Source organism: Protomyctophum bolini (genome assembly GCF_963924005.1).
Source record: "Protomyctophum bolini genome assembly, chromosome: 18".
In the NCBI taxonomy this organism is placed as follows: Eukaryota; Metazoa; Chordata; class Actinopteri; order Myctophiformes; family Myctophidae; genus Protomyctophum; species Protomyctophum bolini.
In genome coordinates this window covers 24,445,040-24,459,239 of record NC_137879.1, presented here as the reverse complement: position 1 = coordinate 24,459,239, position 14,200 = coordinate 24,445,040, and the positions used below count along the sequence as shown (strand labels likewise).

Genomic DNA, 14,200 nt, shown 5'->3' with positions numbered 1-14,200 from the left:
ACTATGAATTGCTTTACCTCCCAGCTCCATCTGTTGAACTTGTTTGGGTGGATCCCGGCACTTCAACCTGTGGTGGAACAAGTACTCTGATCAATACCTGACATTTAGAGCCAAGGCTCTTTGTCAGGTCAAACTTGAGATGTGTGTCCTATAACTGTTGTTAATCAGTGGGTGGAGCAACACAATAAATTAATAAGGTCAACAATGTTCAAGATTTCCATCTCCGTATAGTGGAAAATTATTAAAATATGAAGAATGATTTACATAATCAGGTAACTTAATCCTGGCCAACAAGATTATAGCAAGTGATTAATTGCTAAGTCCTCATTCATTCCTTTGCAAAAAATGGTATCTAAAGACTGTGATCCAAAAGGATTCACGCTGAAGCAGTTTGTTCAGAATCAGATCTTTTCCTCGGGTTAGGGTTTCCCCTGGTATCAGAGAGGCCACATTGTCCACTATTTGTCCTATTGGGATGTTTATACTATATAATTCTATAGTGAGCGTCGCAGTCCTGCCCCTTTCATGACGACGAGAGCCCCGGAAGAGAATTCCCCATTCATTTTCCCCATAGACTTTTCAAAAAGTATTTATTTAAAGATGTTTACGCAGCAGACAAAGCCAACTCGGCTCGTGACAAATCATGTCAATAAACACAATGTTTTGGGCCGATCAAATAATTTGTAAGAAGAAAAACAAAACAAAAAGTGTTGTATCCTGCCTTTTTTCCCCTTCTTTCTAATGATTTAATCGACCCAAAACATTTATTGTCATGATTTGTCACAAGCCGAGTTGGCTTTGTCCGCAGTGTAAACGTCTTTATATAAATACTTTTTGAAAAGCCTATGGGGAAAATGAACGGGGAATTATTTTCCGGGCCTCTCGTCGGGGGGCGGGACTGCGGCGCTCTATAGGCAAGTCTTTAAAAGTTAAACTAATACTCTGCAACAAAACTAGCTGGACAAAATGTGTTTTTTCTCAATGCAGCAGTATTATTCCATTCACTCAGCTATAATTTAAAAATTCCCTTAAAAGCAGCCAATTTATACCAGGCCACCAATATGGGGAAAGAGATACCGGATGAGACTGGATATGTAAAGCCGTTTTCCCCCCCAAAGGGACAGGGGTGTATCTAGGCTCTATGATGTTGAAAAGTGGCACTTGAAAAAAGCGCCCTGCACTATTGATTGCCTGTCATATCCTACCTCGCTCTAGGCTTTTGTTACATGGACGATCCCAGAACCCACAGACAGAAAAGGATAAATTGAGGGAAAGTCATAGCATAGTCATAGACTCATAGTCCTATTAAAACACCCATTTAAACCCTGGCATCCATATTCTGGGAATAACATTTGGCAAAAATAGCAGATCTACAAGCTGATCTACAAACCCGAAACAGTTAATGTAGGTACACTTTCTCATCAACTGTTATCACCAACACAGGGGCCCCCCAAGGTTGTGTCCTTAGTCCTTTCCTCTACACACTATACACAAAATTGACTATTAGCCCTTCACCCACTAATATCACATACTTTAAATACTCTGACACTGCCATTCTCTGACTGCTCCATGACAATAACTCTATTATCAGAACACCATTTCTCATTTTACACAGTGGTGCACTGACAACTATAGTTGAATGTGGACAAAACAAATGAACTGGTCATTAAAACAACCCACACTGGACTTAACCCACTCCTCATTAATGGTAAGACAGTAGAACAGGTTAAAGTTGTCCAATGTCTCAAAAAAATGCTGATTTTATTTGGCATGGAGAGATGTGTGCTAATAGTGTGGCTCGGTCGGAGATAGACCACGGATGGATAAACGGATAAACGGCTGTGCTGTCTATTAGGAGACACACACACACACACACACACACACACACACACACACACACACACACACACACACGCGGCGCCAAATTGTATAGGGCACATTTTGTTGTGTTGCAGCGGTAGCTAGAGTAAGCATGCCAGTGGGGTAACAGTGAGAACGGTGGCCTGTGATGCAGGTGTCGCTAAGGGACGGAGGTGCGAGGTTAATTCAATAATAAATTCATTATTAATCATTAATGTGTGAAATGGGAAAAGGGGCTCCGTTACGCCGTCCATATAATTATGGTCCATGCCTGTGTGAAAAGTGGGAGTGATTCGTGCAGTTAATGATGAGATAACGCGCTGTCAGTGACATTCAGACATTCAGACAGACAGACAGACATTCAGACATCCAGACATTGTTAGAATTATTAGATAGATGTAAACACATTCCCTGGGTTAACCAGAAAGCAAAACACACATGCCCCCATTTTTTGTGGGGAGAGTGTTCTTGTATTCATCCCTGGCCATTTTAAGTCAGTGTGACTGTGAAGGGATATTCATGGTTTCTGTCTGTTGTGATTTTCCATCTTTCACACACATGTTGCGTGCGTGCGCACACACACACACACACACACACACACACACACACACACACACTCTCTCTCTCCTTCCAGTCCCCACCCGCCACCCCACTAAATATCATATCACGGTTTCGTCGTAGCCTACTCGGTCCACCTGTGCACGCTTGTGCGCGCGTTCACTGCGCATTACCTCCCCTGCCTGTGCTGTATCTCTGTAGCCTGGTTAATAAACCAGACCGTGCTGTGGAAGGTCCATGCGCAACTTCCAAAAACCTACCCGGTTTATGACGAATAAACTGAACTGATCAAGTGAAGTCCGAACGAGTCGGTGTGGCCCGTGTGGGAGACCGATACGAGTGCATTTGGAACCGGGATTTATTTCCATCTATTTGACCAGATATTATTCGTATATAGGCACATTAATTACGCCAATGTTTTATGCAAAGTTCGATTCGGTGATATATTTTTTTCTCGTCGAAATGTAATTTTGATTCGTAGGCCTAGGTAGGCTATTGCAAATTCCTTGCGGAGAAAAGGATTCTCTTTTCAAAACTATCAGGAGTTTGACTCACCGAGGGCTTGCAGTTTTTCTTAGTTTGTTCCATTAATCGTAAGTGTATTTTAAACAGCATTATCTTGTTAGCGCTGCCTTTATATGGCGGATGGAGGAGATATGGATAATTTGCATGCTGTGATTATTAAAGAAAATATAGCGGCTTGTTGTAGCAGATGAGCCTCCTCCTCTACGGGGAGCGACCGAGCGACGGAGCGAGTGAAGCACGCCCCATTGTCAGAGTGAAATTAGTGAATCTAGACTCGCCACCTGGCGATGGGACTTCAGCGTTCTCAGACTATTTGTATTTATGTTCTGATTTAAGGTGTCCACGCTGACTGAACGAACTCATTTGTGTTTCTGTCTCTCTTTCCACGCCTATAGTGCTTGAAAATGGTGTAGAGGGTCGACTTTACGCGGAAAGACAGAATGTCCATTTGGTGAAGTAGGACCGTCGCCGGTGGAAGAGTGAACGTATGGATGGGCATAGGACGCACTGGAGTTCTACAGTGAAATTGGACGGACTTTGATTTTGTTTTACCCACCTTTCTGTTTTGTTCCATTTGCCTGGAGTTCAACTCGTTCTGCGCTGGAATTGTAGATTTATGGGCAAAGTGTGGCGCAATTTCTCAAGCTTAAACACCTGCTATGTGTCTGTGGAAAATACCTCTAACTGGAAGGTGTACAGTGGGATACTGCCTGGGAAGACTCATCATCTGCAACTAAAGCCCTTTTCACTCTGAGCCTAATGTACCTGGAATGAAGACAGAGGATGGATATAATTTGGGAAATTTTTATCATTCTTCATGCCAATTTCATTGTCTGCATATCAGGTGAGTTAATTATTATGGGCGTCGTTTGTGTGTGTGTGCTTGCCTTGGGCAGCTGCGTCAAATAATTGATATAAATGACCCACCGCACATTGTCTTTTAAAGTTTTACTATAGCCTACGTTTCCATACAATGCCTTGGGGTGGGTGAGACGCTGCATGGAGATGTTACCCTTTGAGAGTTGGGTTCTTTTCACAAGTTATCTAGGGGCTAGCTAAAGCCTAAAGGTGATGCGATGGGTCCAACTCATTAATCATGTTTCCCAGCTCTTCGCTATAATATAATAATATATTATTAGATGCGGTTGAGTCTGGACTCTGGAATCAGAACTTCAACATTTCAGTCCCATATTGTTTATATTGACCGTGTCTGACTGTGTGCGTGGGTATAGGTTTTTGGTATCTATCGAAAATTACAGTGAATTTGCTTGTGTATTTAGCATTTGATCACTCATGCATGTGACGTGGGCACCCTGATAGCCTTACAGGCAGCACGATCTACCTTGTGGTGGTAGATATGTGGACTAAAGACGCTTTACTGGCGCTGCATGCACAGGCATTGATGTCCCAGAGACGTATACTACATGCACTCATTGCACTGCCGCCTAAAAAAACGTCATTGTGAATATGTTCACGTTATGCCATAGGCTACCTATATTTTTCATATTTGTCTGTATAGCAGCTCTGTCTCTCTGTCAAAATAACAGCGGCTATAGTTAATATGGTTATCAAATAAAGCAGAGCTCTGCGCGCAGCAATGAGCGCATTCTGCAGCACTGGCGCTGATGCAGTACTGTGTCGTCTCCCATTGACTGTTTAAACTAGAGAGATGCTGCTCCATTTGTTATATCACATAACATATGAAGCCTAGCCTATAGAAGACTTTGCGGACATTCTGAGTTTGGCGTTTCTAGGTTGAGCTCAGTGTGATCCCCACACCCTAGATGCCGAGAAAGATCACTTGGGGACTTCCAGGGCTGCCCATGTGTGACGCCTCTCAGCAGAAGCGTAAAAGCCGTGCTTGAGGCTGAGCAGCGCAGCGTGGGCCCAGCGGTTGGATCTCAGTGACGTGCTGAGCATTCTACTATATCGTGCGCAATCCTCCCACAGCGGGCATAACCCTCCCTGGCTGTGTAAAGCAAGCATTACGCACAGCTGCCTTTCCTCTCCACACACACACACCAGCCTTTTGGTTTGGAATGGGAAAGGAGGATTAGTGACAAGAATTTACGTCATGTTACAGCGCCCCTCCCCTGATTTATGTCAACGTTAACTCCGTGGCAATCCGCTCCCCAGGAGGCCTTATGTGTCATATCCTTCTCATTGAAACGCATGTTTTAGGTTATAGGCTGCTTTCATCATTGTCATCTTGGTGGCAGTGTTTCATATCCATCTGTGGCTGATGATGGATGGATGCTTATGTAAAGTATAATAATGCATACCAACATTTGAACTGAATCTACAGTCGGGACTGACCATCACATTGTTTGGCCTCATTAAAATGTAAATTATTCTCTTTAAACTGTATTTATAACGCATAGTTTTGAAAGTATTTTTTTGACTGCAGTCAGCATCTGTGAACATGGTTCATAGGTTGAATCTACAGGTCCATGTTGCATGGCATCAAAGCTTTGTGGTTGCAGTGGTGGACTGTGGACACTTTGACACTAGATGTTGATTGGCTTAAAAACTAATTAGAACTGACATTAGATTGTAAGAAGGCTAAGATTACTTTATTGTCAGTGTGCACAAGGGAAATTAAAATTGTCTTTTTGCATATGCCAAGTATAGCCTATACACACAGTCCACCCACACACATAACTCTGGGGTTTCAAGGACACTAAGTTAAACGCAGACATTGTTGAGGAGTGAGTACTGTAGATACAGTATAATACAGCCACCCTCAGAGAGTCCAGACACCAATTGGAATACACCCTCCTGTCTGTGCCGAAGATCATACTGTGCTATCTCATCAATATTTTGATTACTATAAAAATAAAATAAAACAGTTTAAAATGCCATAGCCACCAGATGTGGAAGGAATTTGATTGGAAACTCAGAACTAGATATTTCAATACTGAAAACACCATCCAGTTGGGGAAAATGTGGTTATTCCTGCTGGGAATTATACCACAGGATACACGTGATTGGAGTTATATATTAAGGATATACATTCGGCCAAAATGTCCTCTCAGTACAGGGTTGTGTAGCATGTAATGGCCTTCCTCTGCGTATAAGGGATTGTGCTACATTTCCATCTTTTAAATACAATCTGAAAAAATGGTTCCTTGAAAACCAAAGCTGCAACCATTCATGATTATTTCTTTTTTATGCTGTGTTCCCTATGTAATGGTATGTAAACGTATTCCACTGTTTGCCTGTCTGTTTTCCGTTTTGTGTTTCTTGTGAGGACTGTGGATGAAAATTAGCAACTGTGCTACAGTATATCCGGTGTATTTACGTCCATGTGACAAACACACAGGCCCCTATTTTTTTCACGGACTGCTGTCCTCCAGTGCTTTCTTGTATTTGTTTACTGAGATTACATTTAAGGTTAGATTTAGGCATAGTTTTATTGAGGTTATGTTTAGGAGTAAGGTTAAGTTTAGGCATAGTTTTACTGAGGTTACGTTTAGGATAGTCTCTCGAGAGTCGAGACAGACTGTGAGAGGGCACTGTTTTTCCTTTGTTTTGCCAATGGGTAACCAGATTGCCTTCAGGTATACCTGGTGGCGACATTTCCGAGGTCTCCGGATTTGACCCGTGGTGAGCTTATATTGGGGTGAGCGTTCTTGTATTCCTTTCAGGTGGCGCAGGGGTAAACTACCTGTCCATCACTGTCGAATAATCCAGCTTGGCAGAGTGTAAATGCAAACACAATTGCTGTGGTCAGGGTAGGGAAGCCAGATGGAGAGGGTGATCTCTCCTGTGGGCTGGGACGGCACCTCTCAGCAGAGAGTGTTGAACGGGATAAATCACCGGGGGAGTAGGACGGAACGGAGGCAATGCGTCCTCCTGTTGCATAGTGGGTGCTCTTCATCTGCAGGTGAGAGTAGGGTAAATAATAGCAGTGATGACACAGAAATGTGTCTCTAAATTAGAAAGGATACTAAAAAAAGAATGAATTAATATGCGTATATTTTACTCAGTCTGACTTATTTCTAGTTTGTTACTGTGGATTCTCCCACTTTGCTGGAGTGGTGTTGGAATGTCCAAAATATGAATAAACAACTTGTATTTAAACTATCGATAAGTGGCCATGGTATAAGCGGGAATATCTATATATTGAACTATAGTGCATTCTGTGTGGAGACAAACCACCCTTCATGTTATGTTGTGGGCTAATTTAGCAAATTGAACAATAAACACACATCTTGTTGATTATCCCTTACATTAGGGCTGCACGATATGGACAAAAATTCATATCACGATATATATGGCAGATATCTCTATCGATACGATACGATACGATATAATTCATATCACGATATATATGGCAGATATATCGATACGATACGATATATCGTGCAGCCCTAGTGTGTGTGTGTGTGTGTGTGTGTGTGCAGGACAGAGGGACAAACGGAGTGATGGTTTATTTTCCGAGGGGCACAGGCTAAAACAGAGGGCTGGCTTTAGAAGTGGACGATATATCGATATGTCGACGATATATCTATATCGCGATACCGTTGCCTTTTTGCGATACTGATATTGTGCATGTTCATACCTCGATAACGATACGATAAATGCTAATCTGGGTGCTTGTTTTCACCTGCCAGGTAGGTAAGGGTATGCATGCATACAGTACTGTACTCTCATGCTTAGGCTACTTGTTCACAATGAAAACACCATCAGCAAGAACACCCTAGCTGGCAACAGCGATGCCAGCCTGCCGTTGAAATCTTCCGCCGTCCCAGCGACAGAACACAGAACCTGCCGAGGCGGACAGGACTAGCCTGCAATCATGGCATTTAAACATTTAACAAATAAGTGTTTAGAACCTAAACGCTTGAGTTTAGTGTGAAAAAAAAAAAGTTTTCCCCCATGATGATTATAAAAACATTTTGTCTCTGACTGAGCTGGTTGGTGCCGTTGATTAGGTTATTCATCACAGCCAGCTGGGTTAACGAGATACAGTAGCTCAGTGCAACATGACGAAAACCTGACGCTTCAGCTATTGTGTGATAATCCGATTGATTTTTACTGTATAAAACATTTAAGCATATGGCGGCCTGGGCAATGTCTCAGTGGTCCAGGCACCTTGGCTGGTAATCCAGTCTGGCAGTATGCCGCGGGTTCGACTCCCGATCCTGACGGCCTTTACTGCATGTCTTCCCCCCATCTCGCTCCCCATTTCCTGTCAGCCTACTGTCTGTCCCTCCATAAAATATATAAAATAAAGGCGAAAGCCAAAAAAAACTAAAAAACACATTAGCATATGGCAACTTGGCAAGTTAACTTGTTAGAAGCTCATTTGGTGAGCAAACCAGAGGCAAGCCAGCGGTAGCAAGCAAGTCTCACACCGTTCACTGTTCTCTCTACTGTACTGCCTGCATGCAGTGCGGGACTGCGGGCTGCTACTCTGAGTCTGAAATGCCAGTGCGATGCGCCTCCTGTCACAAGTGAATCAATCGTCTAGCGCAGCCCTCTTCATAATAAATACATACATGTACACAATCACATTACAGAAATAACACACAATAAATAATAGAATAATTAGAATACGTTTCGGGCCGATAACGTCGGGTCGGGTTCGGGCAGAGTTTGGGAACTTTATACTGTACTACTCGTGCTGTACCGTAACGTTCTGTACTTTACTGTACCGTACTATACTACTTGTAGTGTACCGTACTATACTAGTTTAGTGTACTGTACTAGTTGTACTGTACCGCACTGTAGTACTCATACTGTACCGTATACTGTAGTACTCGTACTGTACCATACTGTGCTCTACTGCAGGGGTTCTCAATCTAAGGGTCGTGACTCCTCGGGGGGGGGTGTCCCGAAATTATTTTGGGTGGGTCCCCAAATTATTACATTAAAAAAAAAGGGAAAACATTTTTTTGCAAGTGAATGACGGAATGATAGAAATTTAGAGTTTACATGGTACACGCAGTGCATGCATACATTTTCCTTAATTATTATATCTGGTTTCAGTAATTTATTTATGATGTATTTTCTCTTAACTTAAAAAAAAACTATATTCATGATTTTTGGGAATAAAAATATAGACCAAAATATAAAGGTGGAATTAATGATTGAAAAAGTAAGGTTGGAAAGAGTTTATGAAAATACATTTTTAGGGGTTATAAATTCAGTTGGTAAAACACATAACCATGTACGAACTAAAGTAACAAGGAGTGTTGTGAATCTGGGATCCTATAAATCATTGAACACATCATATCATATACAACACCCTAATGCCATATCTGTCCTACTGCGTGGAGGTGTGGGGAAATACTTACCAAAGTAATCTCCAACAGCTTGGTGCTCGCATCACTCTGAAGAGCATGTGCATGTCTGTCAGTGGAGTAAAGCTATGGAATGGTTTACCAGAGAAGGTCCAGCAGTGTAATAATTTAATTCTATTCAAGAAGAAGTACAAGATGTTGCTTTTAGAGAAATATAGACATGATAATTGATGGATTTACGTGTGTATGGTCTGTGTGTATGCAGGCATGCATGCATGTGTTATGGTAAATAATCCTGTACTTGGAGGTATAAGAATTAATCTTTGAAGGTAAATACTGAATAATGTTGAGTTAATTTTGAACGAACAATGGGCAAATAAAGCTTTGAGCTTCGGCCTATTCCTTTTCAATCAACTGTGAGAAATAGTGGATATAATGTTTAGTGTGGTGATTGATGTTGCACTATTGACTTGATCGAACTAAACTAAACTATTATTAAGGTTATTGTAGCGGTCAATTTGTATTGGTGGTGGGGCGGGGTTGGCGAGACATGGCCAAAGCAGTGGCTTGTATCAATGGGCAAGTGGGACTCAGCCCTCCCTATCTTATGGAGTAAAGATGAGAATTATTATTAAAATGTTTTAGAATAGATACTTTTATATTCTGGTATAATCTAAAGCAGCAACAGCATCAAATACTTACAAGAAAAACACAAAAGGTCAAAATGGGCTGATTTTTTTTACAGCCCAAAAGGCTTCCATTGGCTTTCATTGTGTTGAATGATTGACAGCTGCCAATACACGCCTGCTTGGTTTACTTGCCATTGGGGCTAAAATCTCTCAGCCCCAGAGCCAATAGAGGGCTGTGCTCAGCCCTAATGCCCGCCTCAGACCGCTTTTGATCAATCACAGCACCTGCTCGTGTGTGGTTGTTTATGATGTGAAATAATGGCGAGTGGAAGTATTTTAAATGAAATAAGTTTATTATTTACTTTATAATCCGTTTTGTCCCGTGTCCGTGGAGGGGAAAATGCCGTGCGCGCGTGCGTGCATGTGTGTGTGCTTTGCAAGTTGCTTGCATCTTTATTCCATTTTGTTCGGTGCCGTTTGCGCCGCAGTTGTGCGTGCGTGTGTGTGTGTGCACGCGTGCGTACTGTCATTCTTAAGTAAAGAGCAGCTAAATACAAACAATGTTCAGTGGAGTGTTTGTTGTGGGCATGCACTTCTGTTGTTGTGGAGCACTTGCTGTAACAAAGTATAGCCTAGGCCTGTAGTAGTGTCAAATGTGAAGACATTGAACACGGCATGATAAGCCTATGTCCTTGGCAGAGTACTTAGCAGTTGTGTAAAATGTGGAGTCATTTGAGCATGTGTGTGAGACATGAGAACATAGCTGTGTCGAGGTCCATGGGGCAGCGTCTTGAATTAGTAGCTCGGAATAGGTGCCCAAAATCTTTGGCTGATTGACATCAAAAAAGGCCTGTCAGCTCAAACCCACAATGCAATACTTTGTTTTCAAAGTATTGGAAACAAAGGGGGCCTATATGTAATGCCAGTGCCGCTATTTTCAGCAATTGGATAATACCTTTTTTTTTGGTGAGCTGGTCATTTTGAAAGTAGCTCTTACCCCTGATATAGGGAAATACTGAACCTTTTGTTATTTTATTCATTTTAGTATATAAATTAAATACAAAGAGTCCAGTAAATAATTACCTAATGTTCATTTTGGACCCTTGAGGAAAGCTCACTCTGCCTATTGTGTAGTAATGAGCATATATGGTACAAGTTATTTATCACCCTGCTTTCCAAGCAAGTAAACCTAACTGTACAACTGAAAAGCAATGTTTATTCCTAATGACATTTAACAATTTTGCCAGATTTTCTTTACATTAACAGGATATGTGGTGTACTGTACATTGGTTAATTCCACCTGGCTGATCCTTAATCATAATTTACAGACAGTTGCAAAAGCGTAGTGTAACCACATTCTCAGAACCCTTCATGGAGAAACATGGAGGCATGAGGATGTAATTATAAAACCTCTATTTGCGATCGTTTGACGATGATGCTCCTAATATTTACATGGACTACAGTATACACACCTAACTATTATGTCGTGCTGGGTAGAGGTGTTGATATTAGCCAATCTACAAGCTTGTAGATCGTCAATGTTTTGCAGAATGTTCGCAATATTGTTCTATAATATATGACATGCCCAGAATGGGGAAGCTTCGTATGGTATGGTCGTACTCGTACCTTATACACAGTCTTGAAATAACCCGTTGTTAGCAAGTTATCTGTTTATTATTCATGCAAGTTGTAAAATTCACAGTTGTAGATTATAGTCCCTGTTCACCTGCATCAGCCGTGGCAATCAGTGTTGGGCTCGTTACTTTAAAAAGTACTTCTGTACATTACTCATTACTCTTCAAATTTCCAATACTATGGTTAAATGTGTACACGTCAGAGTTCAAATACTTATACTTATATATACTTATCTTGGAGTGGAATCACGTCGATTTGCAGGTTGCTGATCCGGTCTAGGTCTAGAGCCGTTATGGTAATGGTGGATTGTGCATGTATGTGTGTTTGCAAATGACTGGATATGGCACAGAAGAAAGTGAGCACCATGGTTTGGGTGTGAAACACAAATTGTACCACTAATCCTCCTAATCCAAACGCAAATCATATTACTGTACAACACGCTACAGTATATCTTGACTCAGAGTTTCACCAAGGCATGAGAAAATTGTAATTAATCACTTTTGGGGAAAAGCAACTGTAATATTACTACTCAAAATATTATAGTATTTAGTTTAGGGATGTCCTGATCACGTTTCTTTGCTCCCGATCCGATCATTTGATTTTGAGACATACTGATACTGATCTTTCCCCATCCGATTTTTTATATAACACTTTTTATTAACACTACAGCTTGGAGTGATACTCTCATGATTAGCTCCCCGGCTCACGGCTTTTGAACAGCCGCAACAGGGACGTCCTTGACATGAAAATGTTTGAGTACCACTGCTCTAATCAGTGCCTCTTAGTCTGTGTACAGTATGTCAGTGTGGCAAGACGCCGGCAATGTGTGCTTGCTTGGGTCCCTGCCTGCATATTTCTCTAGTATTCTTTCTATATGTCCGTCTGACCACTGTGGCGTATGCAAGAGCGAGCGTGCGTGCGTGCAACCGTGTCAACCACCCTTTATGTCCCAAAGCCACACTAAGTCATCACATCTGTTTCTCAAGTCTATAAGCCAGCTGGAGTGAGACGATCTCCAAACTGGCCATAATTTACTGTGTGCGTGTGCATATGAGAGAGGGGAAACATAATGACTGAGTCGGTGATGAAAACAGGGAGTGAAAGAGTGGTAATAGGAAGGCTGTTGGGTTGGAGGACTGTCATGGTGACGATGTCAGAATGTTCAGGATCACAAAATGTCCAAAGTGTGATGTTGGCTTTACAGCAGCGGCTTGGCATCCCGATTCACTCACCATCCCACACATAGGCCAAATCTCCAGCCACTAATCTGATAATCCTGTGCAGATGTGTAGTAATGTGGGACGATATTGTGTTTCTTTGTGTGAGTGTGCCTTGCATGCTACAAAGACGGTCACAGTGTTCAATGTTTCACTCAAGAATAATCTGTAATCACTGCCTGACTACAGAGTCTGTGTTGTGTTTACAATTCACATAGAGTAGCATAATGCAATTTATTGAACTTTTATCCTAAAGCCTTGAGTGTTTTTACTGCACATTTTTACGACATGGTTTCTCAGAGGTGAACCGTCTAGATGAGGGCCTGCTTGTCTGTGTGTCCGGAGCCAATCTTACAAACCGCTGCAGCACCTTGTGCACACTGCCAGTAGACCACAAAAGAACCTCCACTATTTATTTATTTTTCATGTATGCTTCATACTTTTCACAGGGTAAAATGTTCCACCCTTCTTTGCCCTTAGTTCAGGGTTGATTGCAACTGCGGTAGTCTCAATAACATGAGGGAAAATTGGTTGAAAAAGTCTATGGCAATCCAATTTAAGTAATAATCCTTAGACCGAGACTTTTCCAAACTTAGTAAAGTGCAGCAAACGTTTCGGCAAACATGTAGGTCATGACATCAGTGTTTCTGTAATGCCGGCTTGTCTGAGTTATGGTACTTTAGTTATTGAGTATTTACAGTACTGACTGATTTCAGTACAATGAGTATATTATTGACTGCTGTTTTCATCAGTGATTGACATGTCATCAACATTTTTGTACGGAAGAATGTCCTCATGAAATCATAGTAGCCTTTCCAGGCGGCGCCGCACGACGGTCGCAGGCAGTGTGTGATGGGCTATACATGGACATAAAAGACTGCAAAGCTGGATTGCTACAGAATGTCATACATGTAATCACTGCCAGCGGTCCAGGTTTTTCAACGGCTTTCAACTCAATGGGATAACAACCCAAGAGCACAAAGATACTTTAAGCCCTGTCAATTATTGGCTTCTACAGTACTTTAGCTGTTCATCTCTTTAAGAACAAACAAGAGAATAAATTTTTTTCTATAGTCTGTCCAAAGAAAACATGCACAGACAAACTTTAAATGACAAGAAGTGTAAGATATTGAGGGAATGGGTGTTACCATCTCTACTTGCTCAGCCAGGCCTCTGATCCTACAGCATAAACCAATGAGTCAATTCAGATAAGATGTGTAAATTAACACTGCTCTATTGGCACAACCTTGCATATTGCCAGTGTAATGGGTATCTGTATCTGATATGTAATCTGATTGGATAGCATAAAGCTATTATGGTGGTTCTCCATTATTCAGTGCACTAATTAAAGTAATGGCGACATGAATCATTGCTGAAACTGAAACAAATAATTCCAAGTGAAATGAATTATGGGGACATTAAACTACTCATTTGGTTGAGAAGGCCCCTGGAGCTGTCTGGAACCCTCCCCTGAGGAGTCCCCAGACCACAGTTTTGAAAACCAATCATTTCCAGCATTGCAGCTCCA

The 14,200-nt window shown here is 41.7% G+C and overlaps 1 protein-coding gene across 1 annotated transcript in view; it reads left to right on the top strand.

Moving 5' to 3' along the window:
- The first annotated feature begins 3,316 nt into the window (after positions 1-3,316).
- Positions 3,317-14,200, top strand: part of ca10a (carbonic anhydrase Xa) — a 171,456-nt gene continuing 160,572 nt past the window's right edge. The window contains exon 1 of the mRNA XM_080788940.1: positions 3,317-3,787. Coding sequence (XP_080645066.1) covers positions 3,727-3,787 — 61 coding nt within the window. The 5' untranslated portion in view covers positions 3,317-3,726. The remainder of the gene's footprint in view (positions 3,788-14,200) is intronic.